The sequence below is a fragment of the Ostrinia nubilalis genome, chromosome 3 (assembly GCF_963855985.1).
Source record: "Ostrinia nubilalis chromosome 3, ilOstNubi1.1, whole genome shotgun sequence".
Taxonomy (NCBI): Eukaryota; Metazoa; Arthropoda; class Insecta; order Lepidoptera; family Crambidae; genus Ostrinia; species Ostrinia nubilalis.
The window spans coordinates 11,104,181-11,125,431 of NC_087090.1; the positions used below are offsets into that span (position 1 = coordinate 11,104,181).

The 21,251-nt window shown below is 35.6% G+C and overlaps 1 protein-coding gene across 1 annotated transcript; it reads right to left on the reverse strand.

Moving 5' to 3' along the window:
• Window positions 1–4,845: 4,845 nt before the first annotated feature.
• LOC135087938 (ras-related protein Rab-14) lies at window positions 4,846–21,214 on the reverse strand. The gene is made up of 5 exons (XM_063982799.1): window positions 20,962–21,214; window positions 20,567–20,676; window positions 8,145–8,325; window positions 6,702–6,884; window positions 4,846–5,821 (listed from the first exon to the last, which is right to left on the reverse strand). Exons 2-5 carry the CDS (start codon window positions 20,670–20,672, stop codon window positions 5,650–5,652), a joined length of 642 nt encoding a protein of 213 aa, XP_063838869.1. The 5' UTR covers window positions 20,673–20,676; window positions 20,962–21,214; the 3' UTR covers window positions 4,846–5,649.
• Between the last annotated feature and the right edge of the window lie 37 nt (window positions 21,215–21,251).

Sequence of the window (21,251 nt, forward strand, 5' to 3'; positions counted from 1 at the left end):
TTCTTTAAAAAAATAAAGGAATGTTTTCTTTCAGTAAAATTTTCTATCTACAGTATTAAGAGTACTTTCCCTCCAGGTGGCATTACAAAATTCCACCCTGTATACGCGCATGATTAATACATTAATTCTTATTCGAGCGGTAGTAGTAACCGCTTAGTTCAGTCAAATCAAGAAATACTTTTATTTTTTGTTTTGCTTCAACGTTTGCTTTAACACAAGGTCAGCAGGCACTGCGGTATTTATGCAAAATAAATAGCAATGCAATGTAAGTACTACCTATTAATGATTTATGGTGGATTTAACTAATTGTCTTTAACACTTCCGATTAGGAATTCCCAACCCTTTTATAGACTAATAGTTAGTAGTTTGCAGGAAGAACCTCCCTTTTATTGGCTTATTCCACTATTCCCCGGGGATAAGTGAACTTTTTGTTCACTAATCCCCGTTAACGCCAATTGGAGCTTATAATGGGAATAATGAACTTAAAAGTTCATTAATCCCCGTTATATTAGGATTTTATTTTGAACGTAATGGGGATTTATGAACTTTTTAGTTAATTATTCCCCAATATAAGTTCCAATTTAACGTTAACGGGGAATAGTGGAATAAGCCCTTTAGTTGGGAACCCTTGCGTTTTAGCAAAAGTGTGCGAGTTGGTTGCAGTACTTTTCTATTTTGTGGTTGCAGTCTAACGGTGGCACAGATTTAATAGACAGCCATTTTTAACTACCTAAAGCTATTTCCGTATGCCTGTTGAAAAAATCTCGCAAACTGTCGATGTCCAATTCTTTAAAAAAAAACGTGCTCAATCAATTGTAATGTTTCTATTATAAATAAATAAGTAAATACTCATTGTTTTATTATTTAATTAAGACCATTATACAGATTGCGAACTATAAAAACGCATGTGTAATAATATTGTAAAGCTAGATTATTTTACATAAAATATTTATATTTTATAATACATTTTTATTTTAAATTAGAAATTTGATATTTAATATATATATTTACATCAAATAATGCTCTTTTTTTTCTTCTTAAAATACCTATCAGTAGCGATTTTCAGATTCTGCGCTTGGGCAACGTTCTCAACAGAGTCTACTTGGGTTGAACCATCTTACTTTAACAAATGTCAAAAGTCTGTCAAACTGTACTAAAACGCCGGTTAACGTTATTTATACACTCGGCGTCATAAAAAACGCACCTCCCGCGACAATAACTTAGCCTAGGTGCAGAACTTATAGTTGGCCGATTAACTATCGGTCTAGTATTAATTGGTGGAGTATTAAGTGGTATTAACTAGTCGGGTTTACTGTATGAAAGTGCGCACATTTTACACTGATTTGATATCCGCCGATTCTTCATACAAAATAAAATCGGGCCCAACTATCGGACAACTAAAAGTTGGTGGTCTGCGCCTAGGCTAAAGATCATGGAGGTGGTATATACGTCGGTGCTAAAGATTGTCCTCTGACACAAACATGGTGCTCCACCAATTTGGTGTTATTTGAAAGCCCAATACTGAAATTTAAAGAAAAACACACATTTAATAAACGATTAACAGGTACCAGCAGGCTGATTTTAGCACTGTCTGAAACCCTACTACTATTGTAACTTTGTTTCCTGTAATTCCTTTGTTTATATTAAAAAAAGCAATAAACTTTTTTTTTATTTACTGGCTTTGAAAATAAAATAGTGGCTAGTGTTCAACTACTCAATTGATGGTTTATGGGTGAACAAAATAGATTTTTTAGCAGGGTTCGAAAATATCCGATATTTATTATAAATATCAAAATATCGGATATTTATGATATACAGTCGTGGTCAACTAATTAGGGACAGATAGAATACTAAGCAATACTAAGTGTTCATATCCTATTATTGTGAGCTTCATTCGATATTACTGGCTGTTACTTTGTAAACATATTGACTATCAAGTACTCTATTTAACAGAATACAATAACAACAAAAAAAACTTACTAACTTAATAAAAAATCTAAATCAAATCACATGAATCGGTAATTATGGTACGGACGGTCTGGCCACCTAATTAGGGACGCTTAAGTTTTTCCTTCTAAATTAAAAAAAATAAAAAGTAATAACTTTTATTCTGTTCACTTGTAATTTCGGCGTCAATTTGAAAAGCGATATTCTTATCTTGCGAGTTAAAAACTCATCAAATTATTAAAGGTAATGGGCTGAAAGAAAAGCAACAATGCGCTAAGTTATAATCAATCTTTATCAGTGTGGATGGCCATACCGGTAAATTGCAGATCATCTGAAATGTTCAAAAACATGAATCTACGATGCAGTGGCTTATTTCAAAATCATGAAACCATAGAAAGTATGCCTAGAAGGAAGAAGCCAATAAAAACAACCCCACAAGATGATCGCAGAATGGTCACTCTCGCAAAGAGACCCCTTTAAGGGTTTCGTTCTGATCAAGAGCGAGATTTTTGGACCAGAACCGACTGCTGGAGTATCTGCGAGGACCGTCAGAAGGCGACTGGTGGAAGCAAAGCTTGTAGGAAGAGTTCCTCAAAAAGTTCCACTACTGAAGATGGAACACAAAGAAGCAAGATTGGCGTTTGCAAGAAAGTATGGACATTAGGCTTTTGCTCAATGGATAAATGTGCTGTTTTCTGATGAGATCAAGATAAATCTTATTTCATCCGATGACAGACAATACGTGCGACGACTTGTAAAGTCCGAAATGATACCAAAGTAAACGAAGAAGCAGGTGAAACATACAGGCGGCAATATAAAAATCTGGGGATGTTTTTCTGGACATAGAGTGTAACCTATAAAAAGAACTGAAGTTAAACTTGAGCAATTCCAATACAAACAAATATTGGAGAAAACGATGCTATCGTATGCTGAAGAAGTCTTACCAGTCTTATGAACATTTCAACACGATAACGACCCAAAACATACCGCGTACTCTGTTTAATCGTTCCTAGCGCAACAGTCAGTGACGGTACTAGATTGACCCGAAAACAACTCAGACTTAAGCCCTATAGAGCTTATGGTATGAAACGAAGGAAAAAGTTGCAGCTCAACGTACTGGCACTAAAAATCAGCTTTTCGTGGCATTTCATGGTGTTTGGAATAATATTTCTTTAGAAACCTGTAATGATTTGATTGCATCCATGCCGCGCCAATGTCAAATGGTTATAACCAACAAAACCAACCATATTGGTTATAAAAATACGTTTGATGATTTTGTTTTGTATTCTATATTTATTAATGAAAACTTTTTATGTAAGAAACACTTAAATAATTTCCAATTTATTTACATTTACAGTGAAAGTGTTACGTGTCCCTAATTAGTTGTCCATCCCTAGGTCAATAAATGTGTAGGTGGCAATGATTTATTTATTTTAAAAATATTGATCGCAACTAGCTAGTTTCTTTTCTGGCCTTTTAATATTTAGAATACTAGCCAAATTACTTGTTATTAATAGGCACAAGCTACAAAGCCTCGTGAAGATTTTTTTTTTCGGACTGGAGAGACGGTCTTGTGTTTTAGTCATATAACGTCCCTAATTAGTTGACCACGACTGTATATCAGATATATATCAACTTTGATATATATCAATTTTGTATGAAAGTCATACTATTATTTTATTGTATTATTCATGAATACTATTGCATAAGTGTTGCATTAACATGTTTTTAATGTTTTTAAAACTTAAAATCAGACAAATAAAGCAAAATCATAAAATTTCTTTTGAATCCGGCAAAATTTACAAAAAAAATAAAAATCTTATGTCAAAAAGTACAAATACAGTAACAAATTTTAAAAGTTGATATATATCATTAAAACCGGCTTGATATATATCGGATATATATCCGATATATATCTTGATATATATCCCTTGATATATATCCTCGAACCCTGTTTTTTAGTGTCCTCATTTTCATCTCGGAACCATTTCACCCAGGTGAATTGAGTCGACTAAAGCAGTCGTCTTTATTCATCTAGGAATTTATTTACCCAGGTGAACAGATGCGACTTTTTTCATTGATCAAGTGGACTTATATCACTAATTCACCTGGGTGAACAAAGTGGAATAAACCAATTGATGCTAAAACTTAGATTAATAAAATTTTAGCATTAATTGAGTAGTTAATCTATGTACTAAAAGCCAACAGCATTAACTTGTAAATTGGATTTTCATAAAAATGAGCTAAACTAATGCTTTAAGTTCATGATTATTTTGAAATTATTAAACGCCGTGCATAACTGGCCAAGCGCAGGTGTATTTGCCAGTCGTAACGCTAAATCTTCTTTACCTAGTTATAACTACTGGCTAAACGTCATCTACGTTACTTTCTATGAGTTGCAATACTTATAATAAATATTTTAAGTTCGTCGACTGTTACGCAATTCGTAAAACCGTTTGTACTTTGTAGCTGTGATAGTTTGCATACAAAGTGTACGGCGGGTACGCCGCTCGTGTTTTGTTTTTGATGCATACTCGGGGAGACGAATGAACACTGACAGCTCTAATACAACGCACGAGAGTGTAAACTAACAGTGAGTTAGGTTAAGTTAGATTGTAATCTAATTACTTCTGATTATAATCTGACGGAATTCTCAATTTTAAGGTGACATTGATAGTATAAAATAAGTACCTACCTGATTGAATATTAAAATTTATACATATAACTCATAAAATCTGAGAACTATTAATATCTATTTTAGAAATTGTGTACAGATTGAGGGATAGCGAATATTATGTTTCTTTTTGGCAATTAAAGAAAATAATAACACTATCACTGTGCTTCTAATGCGCGACTTTAAAGAAGTAATAAAGTAGAGGAAGTAAATAAAACAATATATGCCATCATTTTCCAGTGTAATAAATGAGGCAGCATAATGATTTACAAAACAATATCTATAAACACGATTACCTATTTGATTAGTATCTTTTACCAAACATTCTTCAAGAAGACTACATAAAAACCAAGTGCTTTAAGGTCATATTATGCGGAAAATAAATTGCTTCGGACCGATAAATAAATACTTGCTAAAGCCTGGTCCGTGAGCACGTAGAATTTTGTTCAATGACCCCAAGCTACCCATCCTTATCGCTCGCGCGTAATTATATTGCTGTCGCGACTGTGCGACGGGTACCCGCAGTAAGTGTGCGAGCGCGACAGCAACATAATTACGCGCGAGCGATAAAGATGGGTAGCTGGGTGTAGTGGGTTCATTGGACAAAATTCTACGTGCTCACGGACTAGGCTTTAGTCATCGATTGGTCCAGTCTTGAATATAACGTGGAATGTTAAAACAGTGTAAATAAAATAAAAAGAAAGTAACTGAATTCATAATAATTGCAATTATTACTAACAATGATTTCTTAATAATTAAATACGATTTACTATAAATAAGGTTGAGGGTTAAGAAGAACCGCGGAGCGCCGCGGCGTGTTAGGGCGCTTTCAATTTAGACGTTTCGTGTCGCACGTTGGTCGTGCGTTTGCAAGACCGCACACTAACTATTGGTAATTGATAATTTTATTCTGACGCAATTGTCATACAATTAGCCATGTGCGGTCCTGCAAACGCTCGACAAACGTCCAACACGAAACGTCTAAATTGAAAGCGCCCTTAGCACGAGCAGTAGTCGCGCGCGGCGTGTTAGCACGAGCAGTTGTCGCGCGCGGCGGGCGGCGCGGCCAGCGGGCGGCCGGGCGACGCCGGCTTGTGCTGCACGCCCGACTCCGCCGCGTTCAGATCCAACCGACCGTCCTGAATACTTTGATATATTTTTTTTGCCGTTTCAAGGAAAGCTTCTTCAACATTCTGTCCCCTGAAAAGGAAACGTATGCACTGTTTATTTCAGCAGCTTGTGGTATGTGTGCGAATTATCGGCAACACTATAAAGATATTGCCCAACTGCGAACGCTCTGTGGGCTCCCGACCAGTGACTCATGGCGTATTTCGAATCCGCATTATTTTATACTCTATTTTGAAACAATAAAGGCTTCCACAGACCAAACGTGGGTCAGAAGCAGTGCGGGTCAGTTGCAGCGCGGCTGAGGCACACTGAAAGCAGCGCAGTTTCAAAGCAGTTGCAACGCGGACGGTTCAATCAACGCGCTGCTACCGCCCTGCGTCCGGTGTGTCATGCTAATTTATGGCCGCCATAGTAATAGGTACAACAGCGCGGGCCCGCGTTTAAATTTGGTGTGACACACTTCAAAGAGTTTCTTGTATTACAACTTGCGCGGGCCCGCATTCAAACTGCACTGCTACTGCCCCGTGTTTGGTCTGTGGAAGCCTTTAAACTTAATGAAAACTCTTTGGCTTTATTTGTATTCAATTTTGAACTTGAAAAATTTCCGCTGGACACTCTTTACAACGTAAACTCACTTCACAACTTTAAAACAGCGTGACAATACCGCGTCCGTTCAAGTCTGATTGGATTCAAGTCTGATTGGAACCATGAGTGCACCCGATTCACTCCGAAGATATCCAAACGTTATACGTCACCATCTTCTTCACGTATTTCTGATATTCGGTTTGGCCGAAGCTTCGGTTGGTTTTTGGCCGAAAACGAATATTCGATCGGTCACTAGTATTTTATTCTGACGCATTTGTCATACGCCTTAAGTACTGTTTTTTATGTGCATGTAAGTTTTAAATAAATAAATAAATACAATGGTGAAATCAATAATAATTTTACTCACGTCTTGGCACTAGCTTCGACGAACATTAAGCCATTCTCATCAGCAAATTGTTTAGCTTCTTCATATGTAACATCTCTCTGACCATCTAAATCCGATTTGTTCCCGATTAAGAATATCACAGTGCTGGGATTAGTCAAGTTACGTGTGTCTGTAAGCCAGCTACTTAAATGATTGTAAGTTGACCTAAGAATGTGAAATGACAGTTATTGTTATTGTTATCAAATCAGTTTTTTCTGCAATGAAAAAATATGTAGGTACTAGGTGCCCTTCGGGTCGCCTAAAATGTTGGGTCCGTGGCCGACTCCCCCAGTGTTCGACGCACCCGTGGTCGACGCCCCCGGTCAGTGAAATTTGATTAGAAGCAATTTTTAATCAAATGTACAGTCAGGCACAAAAATGTTTATAAACGTATAAATATTTATATTGATCGTACAAATAAATGTTTAATATATTTTACCATAGTGATTCCTACAAAAAATGATAGGTTTTATTTTGTAACTAACTACAAATAAAATTTTAAATTATAAAAGTTTTAAGTATTTATAACAAAAAATTAAATACAGCATTTTTTGTAATAATAACATAAATAACAATTAATAGGAATTAAATCACATCTTTTACTTAGTCATCATCATTGTTTTTTCATTAGTTTTCGTTGACTGTACTTAGTGCAAAAGCCGAAAAAATATGACATTAAATTAATTTAAATCGCGGGCGTCGACCACGGGTGCGTCGAACACTGGGGGACTCGGTCACGGACCCAAAATGTTTGGTCTTTATTGGCGTACATTTATGTATGTTGTTCGTTCGTTCGTTCGTTTCAGCCAAATGACGTCCACTGCTGGACAAAGGCCTCCCCCAAGGTTTTCCTAGCTCGTAGAGACGATGTATGTTGTACCTACATAAAATTCTGCCCAGTTAAAAAGGCGCAACAATTTTTTTTTAGATATGAGTTAAACTCAAGGACAGGTATTTATCACCGTTTTAACTTGTTGTTACGCCCAGCGGTGCGCCCTTTTAACTGGGTTACCTCCGCCATGTCGAATAAAAAATGATCGAAAATCAAAATATCGAACACGTTTCTTCGAACGATCAAAATATCGAATTTACAAATGATTGAACATTCAAAATATCGTTTTTGTAAAAATAGGTATATTCTTGATGAACATACTGTGCCTATTAAAACGGCACATATGAAAACTCTGGCGATTCTGTTTTTTTTTTGCCAGCTCCTTTCATTTTTCGTAACCTTGGTACAAAATAAGCATAAAATATTAATACATAACGAAAACAAAATTGGGACTATAGTACATCGGGACCATAGTAATATATTTGAATTTGGAAAATAAATAATTCCTGTCTTTGAAAATTAATCAATGGTAAATCATAAGGTTCATCAGAATGTGAATGAATATTATTTATTTAAAATAACAGCTGTTTTACCTTCTCGTTATATCATAAACCATTAGAGCACCAGCTGCACCTCTGTAGTATGAACGAGTGACAGCTCTGAATCTTTCTTGTCCTGCAGTATCCCAAATTTGCAATTTGATTTTTTGTCCAGCTACTTCAATTATTCGAGTCCCAAATTCTACACCAATAGTATGAGGACAGTCGGCCATAACTGTAACAAAATATTATATTTTAGTAATGTTGTGTTTATTTATTCACTTAATTTTATCCAGGTCAAGCAGAGACATAGGTTATACAGGGTGGAATTTTGTATTGCCGCACTATGGATCGAAATTGCGATTTATGGACATAGCGATTTTTTTCACAATTTCTATTTGCAAAAATTACCTATCGATAGGTTACGTTATTCTAATGAATAAATGCTGCACAAGTTTTTCTCTAAAACCAATAGTTTGGCTGGAAAAAAATATTTTCCATTTTCGTTGTATGGAATGAAACATAAAGTGGTCGATTTCGACTAAGCCTTGACAGATCTTGCTTTGAAACTTCTTGAGCCTTTTTTTATGGCTTATTGACTATAATCGTACGCTATCAGCGCGTGCCCAAAGTTGCCCGTTCACAAGTTATGAGGTTCTGAATTTTTTAAAAAAAGTAAGTAAAAGTGACTTTTTTTTCGAATATCTTTAAAGATTTAACGAAAATATAAAGATTCTATACGTTAATAATGTGAATTAACCTTAAATTACTGCTAAAAACACATTTTAATAAAATTCAAAGGAATAAAAGCAGCGATATTTTTTTCACAATTTCTGTTTGAAAAAAATACCTATCGATAGGGTATGTTATTCTGATGAATAAATATTATGAAACGTTTTTCTCTAAAACCAATAGTTTGGCTGGAAAAAAATATTTTCCATTTTCGTTGTATGGAATGAAACAAAGTGGTCGATTTCGACTAAGCCTTGACAGATTTTGCTTTGAATCTACTTGAGCCTTGATCTATGGCTTGTTGACTATAATCCTACACTAACAGCGCGCGCACAATGTTGCCCGTTCAGAAGTTATGAGGTTCCGAAAAATTAAAATTAAAGTAAGTAAAATTGACTTTTCTTTAGATAAGACGACAAGAGAAAGGTTAATTACATTACTAAAGTATAGAATTTTCATGTTTTAGTTGAATTTTTAAAGATATGTCCCAAAAAAAGATACTTTTACTTACTTTAATTTTCATTTTTCGGAACCTCATAACTTCTGAACGGGCAACTTTGTGCGCGCGCTGTTAGTGTAGGATTATAGTCAACAAGCCATAGATCAAGGCTCAAGTAGATTCAAAGCAAAATCTGTCAAGGCTTAGTCGAAATCGACAACTTTATGTTTCATTCCATACAACGAAAATGGAAAATATTTTTTTCCAGCCAAACTATTGGTTTTAGAGAAAAACGTTTCATAATATTTATTCATCAGAATAACATACCCTATCGAAAGGTATTTTTTTCAAACAGAAATTGTGAAAAAAATATCGCTGATTTTATTCCTTTTAATTTTATTAAAATGCGTTTTTAGCAGTAATTTAAGGTTAATTCACATTATTAACGTATAGAATCTTTATATTTTCGTTAAACCTTTAAAGATATTCCAAAAAAAAGTCACTTTTACTTACTTTTTAAAAAAATTTCAGAACCTCATAACTTATGAACGGGCAACTTTGGGCGCGCTGATTGCGTAGGATTATAGTCAACAAGCCATAAAACAAGGCTCAAGTAGTTTCAAAGCAAGATCTGTCAAGGCTTAGTCGAAATCGACCACTTTATGTTTCATTCCATACAACGAAAGTGGAAAATATTTTTTTCCAGCCAAACTATTGGTTTTAGAGAAAAACTTGTGCAGCATTTATTCATCAGAATAACGTAAGCTATCGATAGGTAATTTTTTCAAATAGAAATTGTGAAAAAAATCGCTATGTCCATAAATCGCAATTTCGATCCATAGTGTGCCGCCTGGATCGAAATCCTACTCTAAAGGCTTCCACAGACCAAACGCGGGGCAGTAGCAGCGCAGTTTGAATGCGGGCCCGCGCAAGTTGTAATACAAGAAACTCATTGAAGTGTGTCACACCAAATTTGAACGCGGGCCCGCGCTCCAACCGCGCCGCACTTCAACTGCCGAACGACAAACGAGGCGGCGCGGGTGCGAGACAGAAGCGGCGCGAACGCGGGCCCGCGCTGTTGTATTACTATGGCGGCCATATTAGCATGACACACCGGACGCAGGGCGGTAGCAGCGCGTTGAAAGCGGTTTTCGAATATTTAAATTTTTGACAACCGCCCGCGTTGCAACTGCTTTGAAACTGCGCTGCTTTCAGTGTGCCTCAGCCGCGCTGCAACTGACCCGCACTGCTTCTCACCTGCGTTTGGTCTGTGGAAGCCTTAAATATTTCACTCAAAGAAAACATTCTTTTATTTTTGAAAAGAAAGAAATCTGAATTCAAAGATTTCCGAAAATTCTGAAAATCTGTTAAAATTGTAATACATTCTGTGTTATATTGCATTGATCATTAAGGTTACCTAATTATAAGTATGAAACCTCTCTAACAAAGGGCATCTGACAAAATGGACGAAAAGTGAAGTAGCCGGCCAAAGAAAATTGTGAATCTGATATCAGGTTGGCGGGTGTATGCTGAAATTGGACGATACAAGTTATGGTTTTGTAATATTTATCATTATATTTTAGTACCTCAGATGTACCTCACAAATATCTATAAAAGCTCGATTATTAATATAAAACCGAATACGACGAATAATTAACGAGAAAATCGATATGAAAAATTGCTACATGACTAGCTGAACATTTTTTATTGTGACGTGAGATGTCATTCCTCTAGGTCTAATAACTGATAGTATGAGTTTTACCACGTTTTACTTACAAACATACTCTTTTTGCTTTGACTGAAATGCTGTGTTTTAACCTTGTGTACGTGACAAGATTAATATCTGGGACTATTAAAGGACTAATGTCCTATAGGAATGATGTCATGATAAAAAAAATCGGGTAATCAATCATGAATGAATGAATACTGAGGGAGAGAATTTACTGAAATACCCCTCCATAAGAAGTCTAGACAAAGTGCAATTAGAATCGCAAACCAGTCGAAAAGTAGTCGAAAGGCCTTTTATTTTGTATGGAGTTTTGATGGATTCGATTTTCGAATTGATTAAAAAGTGTAACTTGTCTAGGGGGGCTGATTATGACCCAAGTCGATTGCAGATAAAAAAATATAATAAAAATAAACTTTTTTAAAAACAAGCTTTTATTCTGAATTTCGAAAGTTTGTATCGCGCATGGAATTTATTCCTCTTTTTCTCTGTTTGCGCTACAAGCTTTCGAGATTCAGAATAAAAGCTTGTTTTTAAAAAAGTTTATTTTTATTATAATTTTATTTTACACTTTTTAGTTATATCTTAATCTCAGGACCCTGGACATTATCTAACACTAAAGTGATCGAAAAGACAAATCCAACGAACCCAAACTCGATGAGTTTCCGCCGTTTTGTTTAGGAGTTCCTATGGCCACCTCCCGACTCCATCATCAGACCAGCTCAATGGTACCATAATATTGCATTGTCATCGTACTTACATAAGTATACCAAATTTCAGCTCAATCGGTTGAGGAGAACTGGTCTTAAATTCAGTTGCAAGATTTGTCCCACACATACTAACAAGTGAAGTCAACAATATACAGGGTGACTGGAACTGAACCCGCCATAGCTAATACGCGTATAGAGGAGGTCATTTGCTAATTATTGAACCTTACTTTCCATGACTAAAGTTTTATAGTTTAGGAGATATGTAAATTTTTATACTTTTTTCAGATTTTTCCGAAATTTGACCTAAAAACTGCTTAATTTTTTTTTCTCGCATGATTTTAACCGATTTTTTTATTTGATACTAATATCGAATAAACCTTTAGTCATATAAAATAAATTTCAGATCTAGATTATGATTCAATAACTAGTTACAAGACAAGCCGTCAAAGTTCAACAAAAGTACAAACCACGATAAAAAATTCAAGTTTGAATTCGATTTAAATAAAAACTAATGGTGATAATGGATTGCCAATGATCTTAAAAATATCTCTACCTTCTCTTCTTTCCAATGATATATCACACGTAGTAATTAGATATTGAAATTTATCAAAAAATCAAAGTTTATGGAAGAAAATGAAGTAATAATACGAAAATATCTATACAAAGTTTCTTCAAACATCTCACATTTTCTGCTATACTCCTTTTCATAACTATTTTTGTGTGCTTTTTGAAAAATGAATTTAAAAATAATAATCACATTATGAAGAAAAGAGTTTAAAAAAATTCAAAATCAACTTTGTATGGATATTTTTTGTATTATTACTCCATTTTCTTCCATAAACTTTGAATGTTTGACAAATTTCAATATCTAATTACAACGTGTGATATATCATTGGGAAAGAAGAGAAGCTAGAGATATTTTTAAGATCATTGGCAATCCATTATCACCATTAAATTTTGTTTCAATTGAATTCGAAGTAGAATTTTTTATCGTGGTTTGTACTTTTGTTAGACTTTGGCGGCTCGTAACTAGCTATTCAATCATTATCTGGATCAGAAATTTATTTTATTTAAATAAAGACATAGTCGATATTAATATCAAATAAAAAAAACTGTTGAAATAACGCGAGAAAAAAAATTGAAGCAGTTTTTAGGTCAAATTTCGGAAAAATCTGAAAAAGGTATAAAAATTTACATATCTCCTAAACTATAAAACTTTAGCCATTGAAAGTAGGGTTCAATAATTAACAAATGACATCCTCTATACGCGTATTAGCTATGGCGGGTTCAGTTCCAGTCACCCTGTATAGGCCAGTAGAATTAAACACAAAAATGAATTAAATCGGAAATAATTCCTACTAAAGATTTTAGTGCTTTAATGGCTTCATTAGTTGCCCATAAAGACTCTCCAAGGTTTTCGACTTCGACGGAGTTGTGCTTAAGTGGTGGGGGCCCCCGAAAGGGGCGCTTTTTCGGTTTTCCGGTTATACCGCGTAAAGGGCTTACCCTATCGAAAAGTGGTCTTCCTGACGGTTGAAGGGTATTTAATCCTGCATTAAATAAGACCAAATTCATATGTTTTGAACAAACCGTTCTCGTGCAAATGTTCGGTAAAGTAGAAAATATGTGTATATAATTAATGACCCTCTCCGCGTCCAATGGCTCGTTACCCGCAGGCTTCCAAGTCTTGAAAAGGAGCGCCTCAACCAGTGTAACCCTATCAAGGCATACGAGCTGGATTCACCTATCCTTGTTCGTCCCAGCCGTTCCTTAACTGCGGTTGCTGCACCTCTTCCTGGCACTCACCTGAACGACTCTGTGTTACCTACTGTGGCTGCTCCTCTTCCTTGTATCCTCCTGCACGACTACGTTGCCTAGCCGTATGCCTGGTCTAAGGTTTGACGCCAAAAATCAACAACAACAAGTTCATATTAAAACGCTGAAGAGTTTTTGATTGTTTGTTTGAACGCGCTAATCTCAAGAATTTCTAGTTTGATTGAAATAATTATTTTTGTGTTGCTCATAAATTGAGGAAGGCTATAGAATATATACAATCACTCTACGACTAATAGAGGCGAAGCAGTAAAGAAAAATGTTGCAAGCATGGAAAATAGTATTTAAACTATTTTCACGCGTGAGAAGTTGATTTTGTGGCGTCGAGCCTTGGACCAGGCATATGGCTAAGCAATGCAATCGTACAGGAGGGTACAAGGAAGAGGGGCAGCCACATTAGGTAAGGTAACACAGAGTCGTTCAGGAGAGTGCCAGGAAGAGGTGCAGCAACCGCAGTTAAGGAACGGCTGGGACGAACAAGGATAAGCGAATCCAACTCGTGAGCCTTGACAGAGATACGCTGGTTAAGGCGACCCTTTACAAGGCTTGGGAGCGTACGGGAGACGAGCTATTGGACGTGGAGAGGGTCATTAATTAACATATTTTCTACTTTGCCGAACATTTGCACGAGAACGCTTTGTCCAAAATATATGAATTTGGTCTTATTTAATACAGGATTAAATGCCCTTTAACCGTCAGGAAGACCACTTTTCGATAGGGTAAGTCCTTTATGCGGTATAACCGGAAAACCGAAAAAGCGCCCCTTTCGGGGGCCCCCACGACTTAAGCACAACTCCGTCGAAGTCGAAAACCTCGGAGAGTCTTAATAGGCAACCAATGAAGCCATTAAAGCAATAAAATCTTTTGTAGGAATTATTTCCGATTTAAAATCTTATTCTACTGGCCTAATAAAGCTTGTAAAAATGGAAAAAAGGTAATCATGTCTATCATATTAGTAGGTCATTAATTTTCTTAAGCCAGCTACTTTGTATTTGGTCCATGAAGCATGTTTTAATTATATTACAAAAAATACTATGGTATGGTAGAATTTTTGGAAATCTTTGAATACAGTTCTCTTTCTATCCTACTAATATTTTAATCCGAAAGTTTGTATGGATGTTTGTTACTCTTTCACGCAAAAACTATTGAACGGATTTTGATGAAACTTTACAGAATTATTTTTTATAACCCATAAGTTTAATTTAGAATTTAGCGACGAAATGGTAGGATGAATGGCTAAGCTGAAAAGAGCGGGACCTAAGGGGTCACTTTGCTGACAACCGACGGATGAAGAAAGAAGATTGATAGCTTTAAAAAAAAGACGGTGGGATTAGACCTATTGACCTTCCTTTATATGTCTGGCAGTGTTACAGTATACATTCTAAATTAATTTACAAAAATAACTCAGAATAACATTAGGCTATAATTTATGACGATCTGTGACAAATGAAATTTCACGCAGGTGAAGCCGCGGGCAAAAACTATTAAAAAATAAAGGAATGTATTTTTGAGTAAAATTTTCTATCTACGGTTTTTACTTTTGCAAGTAGGCTTTTAAAAGCCTCTTTTAGACGTCGAAGTAATAACCCTACCTTCTTACTATTGCTTCGGGACTATAAATGGGGTGTGCGTGCGTTACCGCAGCGTCCATGGTGACGCTGATCAAGATGTGCATATATGGAAAAGTTAGTGCCTTATAATATCCTGTGAATGTGCTGCAAATCTAGAATTTGTGCCCAATAAGGTTTAGGAGTAATTGGAGAAAATAAGATTCCGCTGCGGTAATGCTTCAAAAAAATCAATCAAAAACATTTTATTCAATTTAGACCTCTGGTTCACGTTCATAACGTCAAAATATCGTAAATAAAAAAAAGCTAGCCCTTATAGATATGTTACTTATCTTTTGGGCCCTACCAGCGCTTCGAGACAAACATATGGCAAGTGCTGAGAAGAAACGCCGGAACAAACTCAGTCTCTCTTTCAAACTCTTGAAAACGTAACCGCAGCAGCATAATTTTTATCTATAGACAAATTTAAAATAGCTCAAAAGATAGATTGTATTTGTGCCTTTCCTTGTTCAAGCAGCGGCATTTGTGCCCCCTGTAGTTTTTGAGTAATTGCAAATGCCGCTGGGGTAACGTTTCGCAGATTTCCATAATTATCTTCAGAACGACTTGATGGATACGATTTTTTGTCAGCAGGAGCGCTATGATTAGTGCCAATTTGTGCCATAGTCATTATTCCAAAAAAACGCATATGAATTATATGGGTTTCTGTGAATATAAAAAACAGCCTCTAGCTCTTCAACCACATAAGAAAGGCGCTGTGATTGCAGTGGCAGATGCCTATTGCCTATACCATGAATTCATACAGAATTAATCTATACTTCTATACTAATAATTATTATAAATGCGAAAGTAACTCTGTCTGTCTGTCTCTCTTTCACGCCTAAACCACTAAACCGATTTTGATGAAATTTGGCAGGTAGATAGTTTGAGTCCCAGGAAAGGACATAGGATAGTTTTATCCCGGTTTTTGAAACAGGGACGCGCGCGATAAAGTTTTTCTGTGACAGACAAAATTGCACGCGGGCGAAGCCGCGGGCGGAAAGCTAGTGACAAAATAATATAATAATAGTTAAAAATCATGCCGCTGCGGTTACTGTCTACGCACGGACATTGCCCGCGGGCGGCGTGACCGGAGGGAGCAGCGAGCGGGCGGCGAGCATTCAGCGAACGGACGAGTAATGTTCGGTTCGCAAGCGAACATCCACAAAGACAACCCTGAGGCATTCTTCAAAGATTTTGCACTAAACGGTTGCTATTGTAAAGAACAATGGGACAAAACGTCCCCAGAACTGTAGCACTTTAACCCGGCGAGGATGTCAAAGTCAAAGTCAAAATTTCTTTATTTGTTTAGACTAATAAATAGTTCTTACAAATCGTCATTTTGCTCTTAAGGAGCCTCTACATGTCTCATAATCTTTTTACCCTACCAGCGCTTCGAGACCAACATTTGGCAAGTGCTGAGAAGAAGCGCCGCAACAAACTCAGTCACCACTGTCTGCCGGTTAATATAAATACCTAAATAGAAATAGTAGTAGTAGGTACATTCGATTCAGGAGCAGTTCACTGAATTTACCATGCATTCTTGTATGGTGTATCATAAGAATGGGTATACAAGATTGCGTGGTATATTAAACAAGGTAGTGACGTGCTAATATCTAGACTTACATATTAAGGTACTAGTAGAAATGACTCGCATAAATTTGAATAACTTGGATTGACCAGTCCCCGAAAGCAGCGCCTGTTCACAGACATGACGAGTGAACCAGCCATCGCTTCACTCGACCATATTAGAGGGAATGTAACGTATGCTATACGATGTGGTACAAAAGGTATAAGTCGAGGATGTGGAGGGTCTTTATGACCCTGTATTTGATTTGTAGATTTTCCCTATTTTAAGCGGTAATTAAAGTAATATTTATCAAGAAACTTAAGTAATAGTTAGTAGTTAATGGATTTAAATTAAAAAATTCACCAATAGCCATATACATGTTTAAATAATAGAGATATTCTAACACTCTAAAAAATAGTGAAATTTGCGTTATCTTGTAACAAAAAAGCAATTTCATCATATTTCATAATATTAATTAGTATTTTCTAGTAATCAATATATTATATCATTAGTTATTCATAATTAGTCTTCTAGGGCACAAATTAGCTCATTCTTAACAAAATAGAGCAATGTTATTTTGGCAAAATTTCGTCATTTTTACGTTTTCGCACGTCTATTTTCTTTCACCAGCGATGGTTGACTCACTAGTGGCGTGCAAAGGGTAGCAGAGTTCAATTACTCCAGCTACTGAGACGTTCAACAGCACACGGCTACGGGATAAATAACTGTACACAAAAATATGAAGCACGGGGTCAAATTGACCCCTCCACATCCTCGCCGGGTTAATACCTACTTTATATGATAGACCATGCTAATACTATAATTTTATTATACAACAGCTCAAGTGTGACATGTCTCAGAAAAAAGTTATATCAAACGGTATCACGACTGCTTGAGCGTTAAGAAAACTCGACCCGGACAACTCGACCCCTGCGACAAGTCGATCTCTATTACAACTCGACCCCTGTTACAAGTCGACCACTGCGACACGTCAACCCCTGCGACACGTCAACCCCTGCGACTACTCTGAGCACTTATTATAGATTCAGTTCAGGCATTGATTGATGGAGCTAAATGGTTTGCAATATAATATAATACAATATAATATAATGGTTTGCATAGTTGAATATTTTGGAGTCAAATTGTCACAGTGGTAGACTTGTCGTAGGGGTTAAGTTGTCCGGGTCAAGTTTTTGTAGGGTCGAGCATCGTTTGAAGTAGGTTAAAATTAATTTAATCGAATTATAATACGATGTTATAGTACAATCATATAAGGTAGGTATTAAAGTGCTAACAGTTCTAGGGATGGAGTTCATACAAACAAAATGTCCCATTATTCTTTAAATCAAATAGATTCTAATTTTATACAGTCCACTCGTTATTTTATTTATCAACCTGCACTTACTCCTAAACCTTATAGGGCACAAATTCTACATTTACGGCACTATTACAGGATAATAATTATAAGGCACTAACTTTTTAACCCTTACACGCTTATAACTATTCCAAACCATAAAATTCTTTTTTCTTTAGTTATATCTATTTATTTAAGTCTAATTAAACATAAAAGTAGGACAGAAAATATAAGTGCTATGTATTTCAGTGTTTTTCAGTCGGGGACACATATGTCCCTATATGCGTTAAGGTATACATTCCCTCATATATTGAAAATAAAATACTTCGACGCTTTTATTGCAAAATAAATACAAATCACACTAAAAATGCACATCTAATCAATAAGCTTATTTTTAATATTTATAGGTAATAAGAAATTTAAAATAGATAGCATCATATCTTACGTATTTTTATATTTGATCCTCATCTCATCATAGACTTCTTTCTTGAAGTTAGACCTACCTAACTAAATTGTTTGTTTCAAGAACAACTTCGAGTGTAGAGTCTCCAGCGTGCAGAGGAGTGCGTGTCACACGGATATTTGACATAATTTTTTCGTGTTGTCCATGTTTATTTTGAATCCCATTTATTGAAAGCCTGTACTGAGGCCATAGAGCATTGATTCTAGGTCTTCCAAGGTCTCAGCCGTGCCGTGACTACAATCGTTGAATCTTACTTGGGGGGACAACATCCGAGAGGCTTCGCGACATCTTTTTACCCAAAATACCGCAGTGTCTCAAGACCTTTGACTGAAAGTCTTTGACCAATGTGTGTTGGCTTGGCGGCGATGACGCACGGAACGGAGACGTGTTCCTTCACTGTGGGCTTTATGAGAAGGCTCAAAGTCACCCAAAGGGTGATGAGGAAGTACGCAGGAGACTCAAAGTAACAGACATAGCTCGCATAATTACCAAACTATCGCGGCAATGGGCAGGGCACATAGCTCCCAGAAGTGATGGCCGTTTGGGCAGAAAATTTCTCGAGTGGCGCCCACGTATAGGAAGACGCACTGTGGCAGGCCTCATGTTCCTGTGCTGCTCATGTACATTCATGTATACGAGCAGCACAGGAACGATTGTTGTGAAAATCCTCAGGGAAGCCTCTGTCCAGCAGTAGACACCCTTTCATCAGGGAGGAAATCCTTGTTGTCACTATTTTCAGTCATCATGACTTCTAAAATTCGTCTTTCCTGAGCGAAATTTCTTCAAGTCGATTTGCAGACAAATTATTTACAAAAAATATGTATAAATTATAAATAAAACATCAATATAAACATAAAAATTATAACGAAGCAAACAATATCCTTAGTAAGAACCAAGTTGCCTTTGACGCACATAGGGACACCCGTGTCCCAATACAGATTTTCACATAATATTCATTATACATACGAAGAAAATGGAAAATATGTAATAAAACGATAATTATACTTATTAGTGAATGTAAATCGGAAGAAAAGTAATGGCCAAACAGCCGCTAAGTAATATTAAAATATTTTTTAATTTTGACGTCTAACGAATTTTTTTTTCACATTTTGTGCCAGTATTTTTTTACACAAGGAATCGCGTTTTTCATTATTTATAGCGCATAATCATGAAAGATAATAAAAAAATTTAAGAATATTAAACTACCAAGGGTTTAACTTAACTAGTATTACTGTAAATCGTAAAAACTATGCGGGGACAAATGTGTCCCATATGCGTGAAAGGGTTAATAAATATATGCACATCTTGATCAGCATCACCATGCCGCTGCAGTAACACACACTAAATGGGCCAGTGCTTAGACAAAGCAGCGCAAGAAACTCAGTCACTATTATCAGTCTCTTTTCCATGAGTTTACAGTATATTATATTGTGATGAATGTGAAAATGATTAATAAATTAATTACTGCCGGTTATTATGATAATTACTTCATGTCTTGGTAAATGTGATTAATCTTGGTAAATAAAATCATTTATGTATGTATAAAACTAAATAGGCGGGTTAGGGGTGGCCCAAGGGCCTATTTGACACTTGAAATCAAAACAATATGTTATGGGCATCACGGAAAAGAAAGAAAAATTCTAAACTCATTATGCTAAAATATGTTTAAATTAATGTATGATATCAAAATGTTTAAAATATGTGGCTGTACACAAGCCGGTGTTCTCTTTTATGATATGTGTTAGTACTAAGGTTAGGTTACATTATGAAATAATCACTGATAAATGTGATTAATTTCTTACCTTTACCTCAACATGTGTTTTAAATTTAAGAATGGGCAATTCTACGATTTATTGGTAATTTATTGAAAAGTTTAATGCATGTTCCCAAAAATTAATTACCAATCTTATGCAGTCTCGATATTTGGAACGGCCAACTTATGTAAATTATCCAGTACATAAATATTTCACACACAGGTAGATAATGTTGTCAGTAGGCACATTCAAAATAAATAAAGGATAAATAAAAACAAAATTACTTACATTTTTTATCAGTAAATTGATGTAAAAGACATGACTTTCCAACTCCCATATCACCAATAATGATGTACTTAAAAATATAAGAATAATTATATGGTCCAGAAGTCATGATCCTGCAAATAATTAAGATAAAAAAAGGTAAATAACACTAATTAATTAGAAAAGTTACATATTCAACATAATTGCCACACAAACAAAAAAATCGTAGCGCTTTAATAACATTCAATCAATTCAATGGAACCAAATGATAAACTAACAATTAATTTGAAGTAGCCCTATTATTGGTGTGTCAGTGATTCATTCATAGACCTTCAGTACCCAAGGTAGAAATGCACAAGTAAATACATATTGACAGTAAAATGTATATAAAAACCCAAGACCAATTTAATATTACTTACGTAGAATAGAGATGATTTTTATTACGCGTAACAACACAAAGAATTTTTTGTCTTTCTTTTTAAGCCTCAGCAGTAAGTGTCAAGTGCAAAACTTTCACTAGTTGGACTAATATCTTACAAAGTTTCAAATCAAGAGACTTTCAACAATTCCAATACTTAGATACTACAATGTATTGTTAAATAAAAATTATTCACACTAGTTTTCCACCATCACAGAAAAATCAGCAAATGACAAACAACAGTCGTCAGTCACTCGCACAGATTATAAAACTTTAGTGATGTAGTCAATG